Raw genomic sequence first — 18,303 nt, forward strand, 5'->3', positions numbered from 1 at the left:
AGTAAAAAGAAAGAAGAAAAAAGCAAAAGAAAACACTCCAAGGTAAAACAGCAGTCGCTACGGATACGGTATTAAATCAGCGAGGCAGTAGCACTGTAGAACTGGAAGGTGTTCGCAGTGGCCAAGCCGCCAATGTGGCATTACTAGAACCAAGAACAGATGCTTCATTAAGTCGGAAATCTTGCCCGACTTTACCGCCTTCTATTTAAGGAGAGGAGATGACTTTCCAGCCCTCGAGGTCGTCCCACCCGCTGCACCTCAGCACCTGCACGCACCTGCTTCGGCCCACTGCACGCACTTGCTTCGGCCCACTGCACGCACCTGCTTCAGCCCACTGCACACACCTTCCGTCATCTGGGGAAGCTTCTCAGCGAAAGGCCCCTCGCCAAGCCCGGGCAACTTCATCACCGCATCCCGCTTTTAAAGTTACCTGGGTCGTCTTGCAAATCATTGCGCCGCGAAGACTATGGCTAGCAAGATTATCCCGCGCTGAGTTACGCTGCGTACGATCCGTCCTTGTCATACCACCGTGTTCAACTCAACAGTTTAGACGATGTCATCGGCCGACCAGGTTGGCGCGCTGCTCGCGTCCCGAATGCCGACGCCCATTGCACAGCTCAACCCTGATTTTCCCGACCAAGCTTCCTGCGTTGTTCGCGGCGAGGTAACCATCACGTGGCCCTATAGCATTGTCAATCGCACCTTTGCCTTTCTCCTCGCCGAGCCCGACGTACTGCTGCGTCGCGTCAGGGGTCAAGTGCGCATCGAGCTTCATGGATCCAGCGCGAAAGCCGTGGCCGACTGTGGCCTTGGAGGCGGGGACGAAGTCTACATCGGTCTCGACGGCGTGCGTTGGGCCAAAGACGATTCGCCAGGCCGCATCCCAGGAGCGCGGCTAGATTGGCAATTGCAGTTTGACGAGAAACTGGCTCTCAAGGTCAGGGCTACCCACAGCTTTAGGCCTCGGGATAATACGCTGACGAACGATTAGGTTAATTTTCTTGAGTCCGGAGAGCAGAAATGCATCAGCATAGATCACCCACAGCCCGAGGTGCCGAAGGAGATAGTGGCCGAACCCCAGCTCGTCTCTGTTGAGTCAAAAGAGCAAACCCCCGCGAAGACGCCTGCCGTCCGCAGAATCGCCGACTTCGAAGCAGACGAATACCCCTCGCCAGCATTCTTGAAGAGGGCCAGAATCTCATATGGAGTGCTATTCGAAGACGGTCTGGACATCTTTGACGAGGACGGTGGGGTCAAGGGTAGGGGCAGAAAGCGAACCCGATTCGGACGCGACAGCAGCGCGTGGAGATATACCAGCCAGTCGCCAAGTCCTGAGCCAAGCGCTAGGGATACGATGGAGGAAGACTCGGTTGAAGAAATATCGCTTCAACCATCGTCAAAGCCGCGGATGGCAGACGAGTGCGTCCAGACGCTGGACATTGTAGCGCCCGAGACGTGGGGAGTTGAAGCGACAGAGACAGGGCCCACTCCTGTACCAGCCACTGCATCCATATCGCCAGATACATCTATGTTAGATGCTCCTGCTGAGGCCGTACTTCCTTCCGCCATAGCTCCTCCGTCGGCGACTTCCCCAAGGGCGACTCCGGCGATATCTGCTCCGGCGTCATCCCCACCTATGTCGCATATCCCAGCAACGGACTCCGAAGTGCCATCCCCCCCGGTCGTGGTCTCATCGCCTCAGCAAGAGCCAGACAAGATACCAGAGGAGCAGGCGCAAAAGCAGCCTACCGCTCTAATGAGCGACGATACGGATGCTAAAGCAGACGCCAACGCAGACGTTGATATGGACCCAGAAGTTCCACAGCCAACGGCTCGTCCAACCAGCAGCGTAGCGGAAATTCCCACCAGCCTGTTTGGAGTCTCAGCGCCTACGAAGTCGACTTTCTCAATGTTCGGCACCAAGAGCCATTCGCGAGGAGATTCCAATGTCAGCCTAGCTGATCAAGTCAGATTTGGGTTTTCGCATATTCCAACTGTTCAGCCCCGAGCTGCTACAGATCATCCCATTCCTATTCATTCAGATTCCAACAATGGAGAGCCTGAAGCCTATCCAGAGTCCTTCCTCGATGCACCGTCTGGTCCGGTAGAATTTGCCGACATGACGTCCTATCTAAACGAAGCAGAAGCACATTTGGAAATTGAACCCATTCGGAGTCACGATATTGCTCCAGAACCTCACATGTTGGAACACTTTGACCACTGGAATGCGGCAATACACGCTCCCAACTACAGTGTGGTTGAGGTAGGTCACTTCGGGACGGATGCTTTGGATGAAGGATCAAGAACTGCCCTTGGAGAGCCCTCGCTTGGGTCGGATAGCATTAAACCAACAGGTATACCAGAAGGTTTTGCCAGCTACGGAGTACAAGATGGTGCCGTCATCGCGACCGAGAATGAGCCTGAGAAGCCCCAACCCTCACCACTGCCAAAGAAAAGCTATCTGCCAGAAAATGACTTTGCCAAGGACGGTCAAGTCCAAACTGCGTCGGATGATGAAGTTGACTACAACGATGAAGACGCCGAGTACGACGAACGTGGGGCAGAAATTGAGGAGGGCGACTATGATCAACGCAACTACAATGTGCCGGCAGACGACGATGAGGGCGTTTCAGACGAGGATAACGAGATCAATCAAGAGATTAAGGAGCGTTATGGCCAGGAAGACATATATGATGAGGATGAGGAGGACGAAGAGGAAGAAGGTGAAAGTGAAGGGTACGACGAAAGTGACGAAGATCAGTATCACTCGGAGCCTCCTCGAAACCAAGCTGCCACATCAACACAGAAGAAACCAATTGTTATTAGCTTACTTTCGGATTCGGAGGATGATGATGAGCCACCGCCGAAACCAAGTAATCCGGCAGCGGCGTCCAACTCCACTCCTCGACAGCCACCCGCTCCCGTGGAGGGATCAAACCACAAGTGCTCAGCGGATGTGTCATATCCGGTACTTCCTGCTGTCGAGTTCGAGAATAGTAAGGAGGTTGATCGTGCTCCGAACGGAACCAATGCTCTTGGTTTCGATACAGTATCGAAAAGAGACCGACGAGAAGCAGTTGATTCAGGCGCGGAAGGAAGTGATAGCGAAGAGGGAGTTTCACCGTCCAAACAATGGTCTCCTTACCAGCGCGATATTGGCAACTTCCAGGATTCTAGGCGGACCGCCGAAGAAGATGCCGAGTTTGACGACGATAATAGTGTTGAAGGTTCTTTGAGCGAGGATGACCTCTTTGTTCGGCAATCTAAATCTCCTGATGCCAACGACAGCGATTCTTGGAGCGAGGAAGAACAAGTGGAGCAATCTCGGGCTCAAGATGTCGACGAGGATGATGACATGGACGATGAAGAAAGCGTTGTCTCGGACGAAGACGGCAATGTCTTTGCAGAAGCTGCCGAAGTCCCCGTTGACCCCGCGCTAGAAGAAGGCTACAGCAATCATGGCTTTGGCGACAACGACACAATGGACGTTGATGAGGTCGAAGCTGAGGCAGAGGCTAAAGTGGAAGCCGACGTCCAAGAGGTCCAGCACCAAGCTAAAGCCGAAGCAGAGGCAGAAGCCCTAGCCCAGACGGAGGTTGAATCGGAAGCCGACGTCCAAGCCAAAGCCCAAGCCCAAGCTGAAGTAGAGGCAGAAGCTCAAGCCCAGACGGAAGCGGAAGCGGAAGCCGACGTTCAATCCCAAGCTCAAGCTGAGGCTGAGGCTGAGGCTGAACTCCAAGCTCGGGCTGCAGTAGAGGCCGAAGCAAAGGCCAAAGCCCAAGCCCAGGCAGATGCTGAAGCGAAAGCAGAGGCAGAAGTCCAAACCCAGGCAGAGGCGGAAGCGGAAGCGGAAGCGGAAGTGCAACTCCAAGCCCAAACCCAAGCACTAGCCGAAGCTGAAGCTCAGGCGCAGGCAAAGGCAGAAGCAGAAGCTAAAGTAGAATTCGAAACCCAAGCTGAAGCTGAAGCAGAAGCAAAGGCTAACGCAGAGGCCGAAGCCGAAATGGTTGATGAGGATGATGTGTCAATGGTTCAGGCCAGAACTTCTGAGAATGGCCACGCTGGCAACGGATTCATGGAAGTGGATGATTCCTCTTTCTTAAGTCAGGTCGATGACGAGTTGACCCAGGCGCCAATAGATACCGACGAAGATGACACGACAAGCGAACCTGACGTCCCATTGGAACATGGAAACGGCCCCGAAACGTCTCAGGCAAATTCGACTGATGAGGCGGAGGATACTCGTGATGCCGAAGCTGAAATGCTTGATGCGCCTCCGGCCGCTTCCGGGACTAGCGATGCCTCGCCATCTATTGCCAGGGCAAATTCCGAAGAACGCCAGCCTTTGCGGAGTCCTGGCTTGGTGGATGTCGACAAGGGAGCGCGAGACATCTCTGATCATTTGTCTGTTGGAGATGACACGTCCATGGTCCCCGAAGATGCCCCGGAAGTGGGAGAGGGATTACCAGGACGTGAAGAGGGACAGACCGACGATCTTCGACCGCAACACAGCAGCCCAGAAACCTCGAGACCCTCTCAGCCAGTAGGCCAGGACGTTTCTGATCAGCATGACAAGTCCTCCGCAATTGCGCCATCTTCTCCATTATCTATTCAAGCTTCAGAGGATGATGTTCTTGCAGCATCATCTCCACCTGTATCTCGCCCGACTTCGAAGGATGACAATCGAATGCATCAACTGTTAACTCCGATGCAAAGCCAGTTGCCTGGCACGATGGTGTTTCAGTCAGAGGTTATCGTCGAGGAGAAGATTGAGATAGAAATTATGAACTCAGAGGGGTCTTTGAGCACCGATCAAGCCCCCCCCCCACTGCAGAGGCTAGCCATGATGCCTACATACTCACGCCGAGCGTACCGGAGGAGCACGATGGCAGCCCTACCGACCAGCTAGTTGCAGACGCGAAAGCTAGTGTTCCAGAATGGAAGCCAGAGCAAGAGGACGCGGATGAGCAAACCGAAAAGGGCGAGTCCGGCAAACCTTTCCACGGTACTTACCTGCCAAGTTTTGTTGACACTCCTGAAAGTCCAGCAAAACAAATCGATACGGTAGACGATGTAGACACTCCTGAATTATCAAGGATGGCCGTGGACAGAAAGTCCCGCTCAGAAGCTCATGTTGTTGGGTCAGATACTCCCGAGGACCAGGATATTGAAGATGAACAACTCGTCCTGGCAGGTGAAGGAAGCGCACGGGAATATCCGGAGCCATCTCTCTTACAGGAGCCAGGAGCCTCTTCAAAAGATCCCGTCGAGGAGGAGATCACGGTGAAGACGAGGTCCCGCCAGCGCCGGGAGCCATCTCATGGCGCGGATGCTAACGCGGGGCCAGATGCGGCCCATGTAGACCTCAGTGTCTACTTAGCTAGGCAGGCCGTGAGGCCAAGACCATCCAGATCTAAGAAAACCTCTGATGCTCAACCTCTACGGACCAGCCCTAGAGCCCCGCGAACACGATCAAGCAGCTTGCAAATGAGCGCTACTCCTGAGCTGGATGAAGATACAAGCGTTGGCCTTGCAAAGGCCGCCTTAGCTTCCCCGTCAAAGGCGGGTTCGGACTCGGCCACCAGATGCGCAGCTCTCAAGACTCAGCTCACAAAAGACCTACGAAAGAGTCTTCCCGAGTGTGCGCCGCTCAAAACGCTTCGCAACCATATCGACAAATTTCCGAATGTGATTGCCATTGTTACAACACAGCCGCCTAAGCCAACAAGGGCCAAAGGAGGCCCGCGTGAATACATGATGTCATTCCATATCACGGACCAGTCCATCGGCCCGACACAGGTTGCAGAAGTGCAGCTCTACCGACCGCACAAAGAGTCGCTCCCGGTTGTCAAGCCAGGCGATGCCATCTTACTGCAGCGCTTCCAGGTGAAGTCAATAAGCAACAAAGGGGTGGGCCTGCGCACGGCAAGCGAGTCGGCCTGGGCCGTGTTCGACTCGGACGGCGGTGCGCCGCAGATCAAGGGGCCGCCCGTGGAGGACGCCGCCAACTACAGCGACCACATGACTCTCTTGCGAGCTTGGTACCGGTCCCTGGATAGTGTGGCGAAAGGCAAGCTGGACAAGGCGAACAAGAAATTCGAGGACTTGAATCACGCCAATTAGGGACCAGCACGTGTAAAATAACGTCTGCGAAGTGGAATGATTCCGTCTTCGCTGTATTTATCGAATTATGTTTAGTTTGAGATAGTTTTCCTTCCCCTGAGTTGAGACTGAATGGTTGGAGCGGCGTTTGTGGGCACGATAGTCTGGGACAGGAACATGGGGGGTGGGATTGTTGGGACGCGGCATACTACGTACTTCAGTAGGGGCCTTACAGCATGGGTCCGTAATAGAAACTGAGATCTCACGATCAGAAGGGCGTTTTGCTACTCGGTGTGGGGCTATATCCGTGTCTGCGGTTGTTTCCTTTTGCAGGTGACCGATGCCCGAACCGCAAAGTCGGGGACCGAGGTACATACGATGCTTTCTTTCTCGCTCTGTTAGCCGATGTCTTTCGGCCTTAGTAAAAGCTGTAGGTCTGTATCCGTATTTAGCATGAGGTAGGCAGGCACTTGCATGGCCTAGGCCCGCGAGGATTCCCCCCGCATTTTCTCTACAACATTCGTCTGCATGTGCTACTGTGCTCTGTGGATGTGTTGTTGTCCAGAGACTGCCGAAACTAAAATCACATGGAGGCGGAGTCACCTCAAGTCGATGACGACCGACCGACCGACCGAGCTGGGCTTCTCCGCAACGCAACGTGAACTCCATCCATCTCCCCGCGTCGCTAATGTTTGAGTACATGCCATCGGGTCAATACCTATGTACCTAAGGGTATATCTAGTCTAGTCCAGTTCAATGAAGATGATGGCCGAAAAGAGGACTGGTTAATCTACATAATGGGATACGATATATCCCGAGACGTGGAACTACGGAGGCACCCGAGTAAGGTAAGGAAGGTAGCTAAGGTAAAAGACAAGCTTTCCTCACACCCCCCTTTCCCTTTTCCACCCGTGATATGTAATAAGATGAGTGGGGGAGGAAGTTTAAAGAGAGAGCAGGCTGGTCGACTCCACGTGAAAACTGCCCGCTGCTGTGTGTGGAGAGTTGCCGTCTCTCCTGAATATCGTCATCTTGTTATCATAGTATGTGTTTATATGTGTTTTGTTCTCTTTCGTCTGATCTAGGAGTGAATTCTACAGTTAGATTTACCACCAAAGCGAAGTTTGTGTACATATGTGTATGTGTGAATAGGGCCTGTAGCGTCGCTGGGTATCTTGCATGTCTTTATCTCTAGAAAAAAGTTGCCTATAGTAAATGACTTTTTTTGCTTTCTCTCTCGCCTCGTCGATTGGGGGAGATTGCCTACCTAACTACCGACCTAACTAGGCACCTACTTGCCTTGCAATCGTTTGTTGACGAACCGTTAATTCCCACCTTATTACCTGCCTGACCATTCACAAGCTGTGCTGTATTGGGGCCGGTAACCCGACAAGCAGGCATGCATACGCCCAGTTCAAGCCAAGTCAGTCTTACTTGTTGTCCTCGTGATCGTATGCCATGATGATGACGACGACGGAACTGGGATGATGCTCCATGGTGCTCTAGCTTTTCTGTCTGCCCCATAATATCCGTCCAGGCATACCTACATATGTAGGCAGGCCGGCGAGCTACCGCGGCCAATAAAGGCGGCGACAACGCGTGAAGTGAGGTGTGAGAGCGGTGACTATTACCGGCCAGACTACCGGCTAGCATACATACCTCGCCTACCTTCCCGTCGACGCTTGCCTTGCCTGGCCTTGCCTTGCCGGTTTTCCCTGTTTCCCCAGAAGAAGATCTGGGGGGTGAGGTTTGTGGGAAAATATATCTCCCCCCAGCAAGGCCGGGGAAAACGCCACACCGTTTTTGTTTGTTTTTGGGCGGGGGGCGGTGAAGGCCTGTTTCTTGTTTTCGTTGGGATTCGCCTTTTCCTTCTTACCCCATGCCCATGTCCATGCATTACCCACACACATGTCCCCGGGCCCGTGGGTCGTCGGGCTGGAATATCCAAGCAAACAGTTGCCGGTGCTGCTGCCACATGTCGTCGAATGCGGGGGCTCCAAGGGTGGGAAAGGAAAGGGAAAGTGATCACGAGAGCCGCAAAAATAAAATAAGAAAAAGGAAGCAAACAAGCAAACCCCGGGAAGCTGTTAGATAAAAATGGAACAATAATAAAATAATAAATAGCAAGAGGGAGAAAAGCAGGGAGAGGCGTCAGGCTAATCCTCGATTCGATCACAACGAACAAGGACAATGTAGCTTTCTGTGTGCTCCTCAGGGAAAGTATTTTGCACTGTTGATCGGTCCATCATGTTGGTGATTTTCGAGCTTCCTCCCACCTTGTACCTACTTACGGATAGGCTGCTCGGCATGGGGATCCCGTAGCCGGAGTTGGAACCCTAAGGAAAGCAGCCAGGTGAGGGTGCAAAGGCAGCCGGACCTGCGTTCGGCGCTCTAATCGTGTTATCCCGGGATTCATGTGGGGCCATTCTTGTTCGGCAGCCGGGGTGTGCTTCGGTCCGTCTGGCAATCAAGTACGCACGCAGTAAGGTAGCCAAGCGATTTTGGCTAATTCGGGAAGTGGCCGCCGCCCGTCTGTCTGTCTGCCTGGGGACAGGAATCGGGACACGACGAATAAACGAGCCGCAAGGCACAAGCAAAAGCACGAGCAAGCTTTGATTTACCGAAAAGAAATCAAGGAAATCAAGAGCAGAGCTTGTGGGCTCTGTCGTGCAAGCACATAGAAGCCCGCCAGGAAGACAGCTGATCGCCGAGGTTCAATGCAACCTCCTCCATTGCCTTTGGGGAAGCGGGAGACGAGTGAGAACTTTCCTTTCCATGGGAGTTTCTGGGGCCGCAGGCGGGAGAGGCGAAGATCAGACAATCTGTCGGACGAATCGAAGAAGGAAAAAAGAGGCAAAGCTCCAAGACCGACACACACCCTTCGGGCATGCATGGATCGGTAGCTAGGTCTTAGATCGCGAGCTTGCCTGGGTTCCCATTCGACATGATTTCTTGGTTGTAGCTAGAGGTAGGTAAGGTAGTCACCCCGAACGGGAGACCACTCAACGTCGACGGCTTGTCGCTAACAAGAGACGCAATATTACCAACCCCCCCTTCGAAACAAGTCGCGCGTCGAGCGCAGAGGCGTTTTCGGCATTCCCGCCCAAGAGGTTGTCGCCTACCCAGCTGGAGAGTTGTTTTGGCGGGCAAAGAGCGATATAACCTCTTGAGGACAGCTCTTTTAAATCCCTCCCGCCACCAACCCAGCTAATAAACCACTAACATGCAACGATAACATATGGCTTACTAGGTATCTCGTCCCATCTTTTTGCTGCGCGCATACTAGAGCGTAGGTTATTCCGAGATGTTAGCTTGCTCTCTCGTCCGTCCAGCTTGTCTAATGGCGGGCGAGCAGCAAGCATCGTCTCCGTCTGCAGGATAACCTTGGGTCTGGAAAGTTTCGTATGTTTGAGGATGGTGGAGGCAGCTGCTGGTGGCAGCGGCACATCAGACGCGGAAGTCCCCCGTTTCAACGGACTTCAAGCTGCCTTGGGTACGAAGGAACAGTCCAAATACGTATGCGTTCTCCGTATTGTACATACGGCCAGCACATTACGCGCTGCCACAGTGCCACACTCAGCGCCACTGCCACTCTGACTGCGTTTACCGGGACTCGGGACTCGGGAGTCGTCACTCATCAACGATCCCGTGGAAAGTCGGCTTCTTTTCAATCAAGTCCCAATTTCCCTAAATTGTGTCGGAATTCACCAGAAGCGGCAAGCCCCCGTGTTTGCCAGCATCGACTGATGAGACTCTACTGAGTACACAGTACGTACTCCGATCCAAATCAAGACACCTCGACGTTTGTCGTTGTGGTCTTGCAGAAGGCGTCGCATCCATGTCATATCTCGGGTGAAGTCGGGGAAGAGATTTTCTGAAATCCATGCACCTGCCGTTAGCTTTCCCCGGGCCCACTTCCCCTGAAGTCCCGCCATTTTAGCGAGCGCATGGCTAGGTGCTCGTCCGTGGTGCAAGACCGCTCCGCTAAGGGGACGCAGCTCGCCCCTCTTACCGGATTTAGAACTCAAGCTTTGGCTTCCTCTTGGTCCTTGGTTGCTTCCATACGCAATGTACGAAGTTGCAAGTACCAGTACATTGAACGAGCGTCGAGACCCGGGAGAGGCCAGAGATGGATGCGGCCTTATCTTTGTCGTCCTCTTACGTGCTTGTCCTTTACGAATTGGGGGGTAGAGACGAGACAAATCGAAACGAGATACTGCTAGTAGTATGCACACGCTCCTTGAGATAGTGATTTAAAGGAATGGGTGGCGAAAGCGCGGCGTTTGTGGGTGTGTGGCTGCTCCTGAGGCTGAGAATGAGCGCGCATCCAATGCCAGCGCTGGTCTGAGACGAAAAGGGCACACATCATCCCTTGGGCGGGACGGGCGGCACTGGGCAGGGCATTGGATATCACGCCGACTGTCGTGTCTTTTCCGTGGCTTGTTGCCGTCCGCTCCACAGTCAGATTTGCTCCGCAATGAAGGGAGCTGTATCCGTAGTTTCATTGTCACAGCGGCTCTCAGATGCCTGACACGTACACGTAGTCGGCCGCTGGTGGGTGTTGTGTCCTTGCTTTGCTTTGGCCCTTTCATGATTGCTTGTTGCAAGACGGAGCCGGCCTGCGGGCGACCGACCGACCCCCAACTGTCCCCCATCCGTCGGATCGGGACGAGCCTCCTAGCCCAAAGAGGGAATTTGAGGCGGGCAGCTGGGCCTCTCATTGGAAGGCCCTGCCAAGGCGTCCCATGTCTCAATTCGATGGCGTTCGTTCGGGTCCCACTCCCATGTGTTCGCTGCTCTGCAGACTGCGACCCTGCCACTCTTGGATAGTGGTCGACGAGTCATTGAATCACGGAAAAATATTGCAGTCGCCAGAGCAATAACCAGACAAGACGGCAAGAAGCGAATTGCTCGGTCGCCTCGTTGGTGACTGGTCCGTGGACCTCCGCTCTCGCTGTGCTTGCTGCGCGCGCGTGCAGGTCTCGGCGAGGAATGAGACTGGGCCTTCCGGGATTTTCATTACTTCTTGCTGCACGTCAGTAAATATAGTTTAGCAGGTAACTTGGCTGCCTTCACACGGTGCAGCAGTACCTCCGTACATGGGGATCTGACACACGGCCCCGACGCCGCACAAGCTCACTCACTGGAGTGTGACGTTTCCCGAACGGCACAGGCCAACAGGCAGACCGCCCAACAAAAAAAGGAAGACCAGAAGAACGCAAGAAGAACACTAGAGCAGGGGGCTTCATCGGGAATCGGCACTCGGGGGGATCATCAGCGAGAACGGAAGGGACAAACGGCCAGACAACCAGAATGTCCAGCTACAAGTCCACTTTCTTCCAGGTCGGTCTTACCCAGAGTGCGCCTTCCCGCTCGCGGAATTGAGTCACTCAGAATGGCAATTGCTCAACAACTCCTTCCAAGTTTATCTCTCGCTCTCTTTATTAAGTTAACGAGTGTGTGTGCGTGTTTGTGTGTCTGAAAACGCTCGCCCCGACTTATTCCACTTCCTTCCCGCCCTTCCTTGTTGGCTCGTTTACCATCAGCCTGCGCCTAAAGCTTGGTTGTTGGTTTCGTACCGGTACTTGCGTACTGTACATACCCGCACCGAGAGATATTGGACCCAGAGTCTTTTCTTTAACCCCTCCCCCCCAATCGCCGTCCCCAGCCCAGTTCGAGGGCTACGGCGGCGGCGGCGGCCCTTGAAACGCGCACCGAAACCGCGCGACAGGCCTTTGTCACAGTTTTCCAGCGGCGTCTTGTAATCTCGCGTCGCATGGGTAAAAGTCTGGCAGCTTGGGCGGCTCTCGCCTCTCGCAGAGCAGCAGCAAGAGCAGGAGCATCCAGCTCTCAGAACCAGAGAGGGTTATTAAGTCGGGTGGCCCTCGCTAACAGACATGTTGGCCGAACGATCCACTTGTCGTTGCTCTTGACGAAAGCTCTGGTGGCCCAACGTGCGACTTGTTCCAATCCCAATTATATCCCCGCGACCACTACTGCTCGGAATACTGCTAGGTCTACTGCCGCAGACGCCGCAGCAGCTGGACATACTGCTCATTTTGGCCTTGGTCGTAATCCTAATCATACTGCCACTAAGCCGGCGGCGGGCATCCAGTACCTGGTCCAACAGTGGCACGACCACCTCGTCCCGTGGATTGACAACCTCCTCGTCTCCTCCCTCTCTCTCTTTTCCCTCTTCTCCCTCTCGCCATTCACACATGCCATGGCGTCGTATCCCTACAGCATATCATCTTCCGGCTCAGACTTTTCCACTCCTCGGTCGACCTCTCCCTCGTCTGTAATCGGCTCAGCTCGCTCATCGCAGTCGTCTATATCTAGCAGCAAGCGCATGTCCATATCGTCGTCGCGGCGCATCTCTAGCTCAAACCCTATGTCTTCGGTCGACATTGCCACTATCGAGGAGGCCATGAGAATGGCAAACCTTGATGTTCTGCGGGGCTATGCCCAAAACCACTACGGCGAGGTCCAACAGTATGCCACCACCGAGTACGTCAAGCAGAACCAGGCCCTGGGCTACCAAGTCCTCAACGAGCCGCTCTGGAATAAGGGTAAATAGTCTCTCAACTTGTCTCCCGCTGTCTCCCATGGCTGTCGTCCGTCGTGCACTCGCGCGTCTAGCCTCTGCAGGTGCCCCCACACGTTGTCGCCAGCGTGAAGCTTGATCTGCGTCATCAGCCCATGGTCTCTCACTTGGGATATTCCGTGGACCCCGGATACTTCACCCTCGCTCCTCCCCTCCCTCCCCCTAAGAGCCCCCCCTCCAACACATCGTCAGCTTTGCCTCGCCTCAACCAACCTTTCGACGCTCTGCCCACCGTTCTGCTTGCTGCCATGGCCTCCACTAACAAGATCCATGTAGGCTTATCCTTCAGCCCTGAACAGCGTGTGTCCAAGAACCTCACGGGGCTCCTGCCGCATGTCATGGAAGGCGCCGACAAGCAGTGCGAGCGCGCGCTCAAGATGATCCGGTCGCGCCAGACCAGCATTGACAAGTATCTGTACCTGTCGACCATCAAGGGCCAGAATGTCGACCTCTTCTATCGCCTGCTCATCGACAACGCCAAGGAGATGATGCCGTTGGTCTACACACCGACCATCGGCGATGTGTGCTTGCAGTATTCGACTATCTACACACGCCCTGAGGCGCTGTACATCTCCATTAAGCAACGGAAGTCGATTCGCACCATCCTCAGGAACTGGCCCCATCCTAACCCGGAAATCTGTGTCGTGACGGACGGCTCCCGTATCCTCGGCTTGGGTGACCTCGGCGTCAACGGCGTCGGTATTCCGGTGAGTTTTGTTTACACCTGTTTGCGGACCTCCTGCTCCTCAGTTCGGCACTCGGCAGTGCCAGTGCCGGTATTGGGATGCGGGCCCGCCCCCGCTTCGTGGGCTCCATGCAGCGGAGCGCATTGCATCGCAGCAGACAGCCGGCTAATTGACGTGCGTTAGATCGGCAAGCTAGCCCTCTACACGGCCGCCGCCGGTATCCACCCTGAGAAGACGCTGCCCATCGTGCTCGACTGCGGCACGGCCAACGAGACAAACCTCAAGGACCCGCTGTACCTTGGCCTGCGCTCCAAGCGCATTCCCGTCTCGGAGCAGCAGGACTTCATGGACGAGTTCATGCAGGCTGCTGCCGATGTCTACCCCAACATGGTGGTGCAGTTCGAGGATTTCGAGAGTGAAAAGGCCTTCAACTATCTCGATCGCTATCGGAATAGCTACAAGTGCTTCAACGACGACATCCAGGGAACTGGTGCCGTGGTTCTGGGAGGGTAAGTCCAGAAGGCCCCAGAAAGCCCACTGTTATCAGCCCCGCTTCACGTGACCCTCCGACTGACTCGATGTGAACTAGGTATATTGGCGCCGTCAACCTGTCGGGTGTTCCCATTGAGGAGCAGCGCCTCGTGTTTATGGGTGCTGGCTCCGCTGGTGTCGGTGTTGCCAAGCAGTTGGTCGAGTACTACACCAAGCGCGGGCTCTCAGAGCAGGCCGCCAAGGAGAAGTTCTGGCTGGTGGATACCAAGGGCCTCGTGACCAAGGACCGCGGCGACAAGCTCGCAGAACACAAGAAGTACTTTGCCCGTGTTGACAATAATGGCCACCAGTTCCGCACGCTGGAGGAGGTCATCGAATATGTTAAGCCGTCTGCACTGGTTGGCTTGACGGCTACCTTTGGTGTCTTTACCGAGTCTGTTGTCCGCGCCCTCAAGGCCTCGGTCGACGCCGGTGGTCTTGGCCGGAGGCCCATCCTCTTCCCCCTAAGTAACCCGCTCACCAAGGCGGAATGCACCTTTGAGCAGGCCGTCACCTGGACAGATGGAACTGTCATCTTCGCCTCTGGTTCTCCCTTCTCAAACTTTACCATCAAGACCGGCGACACCGGTATCACATACTATCCCAACCAGGGTAATAATGTCTATGTGTTCCCCGGTATTGGCCTCGGAGCTATCCTGGCCAAGGCCAGCCGTGTCACAGACAACATGATCTACACCTCTGCCGCCGCGCTGGCTGGTTCTCTCAACGCCGAGGAAATCCACAAGGGTCTCATCTACCCTCGGATTGAGCGCGTGCGCGAGGCGAATATCATTGTGGCTCGCGAGGTCATGAAGGCCGCCCGCCGCGACGGCGTCAGCACCCTGCCCGAGGCGCAGTGGGTCGAGTGGGAAGAGTGGGGTGACCCGGCTCTGACCAAGTTCATTAAGGAGCGCGTCTACGATCCCATCTTTTAAACGATAGAGTCGAATGATGCCCCCTTGGTTGAGACGAGGATGGAGACATTGGGGCAGAAAGCACTATAACACGTGCTTCTTGCATGTTGTACGTTTCTTACTCACCTTTCTTTCCCTGCGAATCCGGTGCATTTCCAATTCTTGACTGTCTTCAGGATACAAAGCACCCCCTTCCATGTTTCCTTTTCATCCTTTCCTATTCTAATGATTCCCCCAAAGACTTGATCAACCCTTTACTCTTGTATCGGAGGTTCTTGATTGTCTTTCGCTGTCGTTGTCATTCCTGTTGATAGGTACATGCTTTTGCATAGCGTTTGGATACACAGACAAACGCCCCCACATCATTATATACCGTTCCAAATTTAAGAGGTAGAAAGAAGGGATTCATATATAAAGATGTAGCTGGCTGGCTAGCTGGCTGCGAGGAAAATAACGGGTTTGGCGATATATATTGCTGGGTAGACCATGAGCTCTGTTCAAAATAACACTCGCGCTGTAAGGCGTATCGTCTTTTCATCCTGACAACCGCTATCTAATTCACGCTTCCCGTCCCGTGATACGTACCTGAAGTAGTGGCTGGACAGGATACCTTAGGTAGGTAGCGGCGCATTTGTGTTACCTGCCTGACAAGAGACCATCTGGTGTCAAGCATTGTACAAGCCATAAATTCCCAATGTTAACAACCAACGCTGGCTCTTTTCATCTCTTCATCTTTTGATAGAAAAAGGAAAACCATTTCATCTCTTACAAAGAAGGATTAGTGTGGGCGCCATATTTACCCATGGACATCACTCGTCTAGAAGTGTCTAGCTAGCTAAGGAAGCAAAATACCAAGACTGTCTCTGTCAAAGACATAGAATACTCCGTACATGATGACTATACACCAGCCATACAATGGGGAACGAAAGCCATAACCCGCCCCAATCTTTCCTAACATCAGACATGCCATCATGATGAAATGAGGTAGAGCTGAACATTCGGAAGCCAGCCAGCCAGAATGCAAATGTGCATACTAATAGAAAATGAGAGAAAAGAAAAAAGAAAAAAAAAATTAAGCCACCAGGTGCTTGATCATAAATCGATAACCGCAAAATAGAACCACAGCAAGAAAAAGCCCACAGTCAACCTCAATTAATCGTCGTCACCCTCAATCACCATGCCAACCGCAGTGGGCACGCCGACAAGAATCTTGCCCCTCGGCACTCGCACGTCCCTGACTTTCATGCAGCCAAACACATTCAGCTCGCGCAGGTTAGGGCAGCTGCGGAAGATGCTGCCGACAATAAAGTCGGTGACTTCCTCGCAGAAGCTGATCTCCAGCTTGAAGAGCTCCGGGTAGGTCTTGCCGGGGGCGAAAACGTCCTCGAAGGCCGACTCCGAAATATGGCGGCAGCCGTGCACGTTGAGGTGCCGGATGGCCCTACCCGAGTGTGCCATCAAAGCGCGGAACGCGTTGGAGCAAAAGCCGACATTGTCTGGGTTTTCGCGTGGGTGCGAGGCTTCGAGCTGGCGGCACTTTTCCAGGTCCACGAATAGCAGGCTCCTGTTGGCCCAGTTTTTGAAGAGCCGCACAAATCCCTCGTCGGTCATAACATCGCTTTCGGTGATGCGGAGCTTCCGGAGAGACCGGCAGTTGTTGTGGATAGCGTCAAGAACGGTGTTGTCGGCATCTAGCACTCGGGACAGCGAGAATGTCTCGAGTCCGGCTCCAATCTCGCTCAAAAGACTGACATAGACGTCCGAACGGACCTGATTGCGCAGGTCGAGGCTTAGATGTCGAAGAGATTTCAACTTGGCGATTTCCTTGATGCCATTGCCAGTAACTTGCTGATTGTGCGATACCTTGAGCCTCTCCAGAGAGGGGCAAGATGCCTCGAGCACTGACAGGACTTCGTCACCAAAGTGCTTGTCCGTCCAATAAACCCGAAGAGAGTAGAGGGATTTGCCCTTCTCTTCTAGGTACAGCTTCCACCTGTCCTGTGACAAGAGATTCGATCCGTGCAGATAGAGCTGCTCGAGGTCAATATTGCGGGAGGCGAGATACTCCATGACCTCATCCTTGAAGTGAATGCCGTTCCGAATTTTGAGTCTTTTCAGCGACGGTACCGTTTGGAAGATTTTGATATAATCCGTGGCACCGAGCTTCGCCCCGTCATAGATGTACACCTCCTCGGCCGATGGCTGTAGAAACAGATGAAGGGTTGTAGGATTGAGGAGGCGGTGCTTGGAGAGTTTGCGAGCAATCTTGTCGATTACCAAGGGCGGCAAGTCTCCCAAGTCTTCGGCGAGATCAATATTTTTGGCCAGAGTCTCGATGCACAGGGTCATCAGGCTTTTCGCACCCGGCCGATAGGTGCCGTCCAAGATGGTGCTCTGCATCTGCCGGCGCTTGCCCACTGGACCACCGCTCGCACGCTTGGCTTTCTTTTTTGGAGCGCCGCCCTTCTGGTCGAGTTCTTTGCCACAAGGGGTGCAAAGCAACCCACCGTCAGGTGCACCACGGGAATAAGGGGTAATGGTGAACCGCTTCCCACAGACGGCACAGTTCTCCATCTGACCGGGGAGAGGAGCCGACCGTTCCTGGAAGATAGCCAGGGCGAGATCGTCTTCATCGTCCGAGTCGTCAAGATCACGCTTCCGCTTCTGGAACTTTTTGCTGGCCTTGATCTTTTCAATGACCTTCTGTTCCTTCTTGCGCTTCTCCTCCCGGGACGTCACTTCGGTCGCCGCCCGTCCCCTAGTCCTAGTCGGGAGTGCCGGGCTTGGGGCAACAGTAACTTCCGGGGCCAGTGGGGGCGCCGAAACCTGGTCGCTCTGCTCTTCACCGGGTTCATCCTGGTTTCTTTGCGCCGCTCTTCGCCGTGCATCAGCATCTGCACGTATCTGGGCGGCGGATATATGGTGCGTCTAAGGATTGGCCAATGTTTAGCAGCCGTACGATTTACAACAGAGTAGCGAACTCTGAGCAGGTTTGTGAAATATAACATACAGCCAGGAAATCTGTAAGGGCTGATTGCCTTGATGATGATTCTATCAGCAACAAAATGCGAGGCCGTAGAGAAATAGATAGCATGAGTGGCTTGGGAAGGATAACTAACGGCCCCATAATGCGACGATTAGGCCGTCGAGACCTGCGAAAAATATTGATTAGCATTTGTCTTCCCGAGCTGTAGGCATTCTCGAGATTTCCAGAGATCATACATCTTGGCTGCGTTTAAGGAAACACAAGTCGTACAGACACTCGAATGCTTGGTTTGAGGGAACAGCAATCAAGCTTAACGACAGAGTGAGAAATTATGAAAGTTGAGGTGTTGCGAACTAGACACGGTTGATAAACGCGAGGAGGGGCAAATTCACTTTAGAACCTGGTAAGTCTTTGACGCCAAAGCACCTGACTTGTGCCAAGCCAAAGGACCTGCGCACTGCGCCCCATTGTCCCAATTTC

At 53.9% G+C, this 18,303-nt stretch overlaps 3 protein-coding genes across 3 annotated transcripts; 2 read left to right on the forward strand and 1 right to left on the reverse strand.

Moving 5' to 3' along the window:
- Positions 1-306: 306 nt before the first annotated feature.
- B0T26DRAFT_693626 (uncharacterized protein) lies at positions 307-6,393 on the forward strand. The gene is made up of 11 exons (XM_060441206.1): positions 307-937; positions 992-1,090; positions 1,121-1,207; positions 1,244-1,328; positions 1,365-1,369; positions 1,403-1,687; positions 1,718-2,267; positions 2,298-2,398; positions 2,429-2,489; positions 2,520-4,797; positions 4,842-6,393. Exons 1-11 carry the CDS (start codon positions 554-556, stop codon positions 6,121-6,123), a joined length of 5,217 nt encoding a protein of 1,738 aa, XP_060300088.1. The 5' UTR covers positions 307-553; the 3' UTR covers positions 6,124-6,393.
- A 5,932-nt stretch (positions 6,394-12,325) lies between these two features.
- B0T26DRAFT_671927 (uncharacterized protein) lies at positions 12,326-14,858 on the forward strand (the record flags this gene model as incomplete). The annotated part of the gene is made up of 4 exons (XM_060439394.1): positions 12,326-12,671; positions 12,983-13,413; positions 13,576-13,901; positions 13,982-14,858. The coding sequence occupies 4 exons, from the start codon at positions 12,326-12,328 to the stop codon at positions 14,856-14,858; spliced, it is 1,980 nt and encodes a 659-aa protein (XP_060300089.1).
- Positions 14,859-15,682: 824 nt separating this feature from the next.
- On the reverse strand, positions 15,683-18,270 carry B0T26DRAFT_124342 (RNI-like protein). Its single transcript, XM_060433339.1, has 4 exons — positions 18,060-18,270; positions 17,957-17,989; positions 17,848-17,875; positions 15,683-17,765 (listed from the first exon to the last, which is right to left on the reverse strand). Coding segments are annotated over exons 1-4 (1,839 nt in total). The 5' UTR covers positions 18,062-18,270; the 3' UTR covers positions 15,683-15,989.
- Positions 18,271-18,303: the final 33 nt, after the last annotated feature.

Source organism: Lasiosphaeria miniovina (assembly GCF_030549165.1).
Source record: "Lasiosphaeria miniovina strain SMH2392-1A chromosome Unknown B0T26scaffold_2, whole genome shotgun sequence".
Lineage (NCBI taxonomy): Eukaryota > Fungi > Ascomycota > Sordariomycetes > Sordariales > Lasiosphaeriaceae > Lasiosphaeria > Lasiosphaeria miniovina.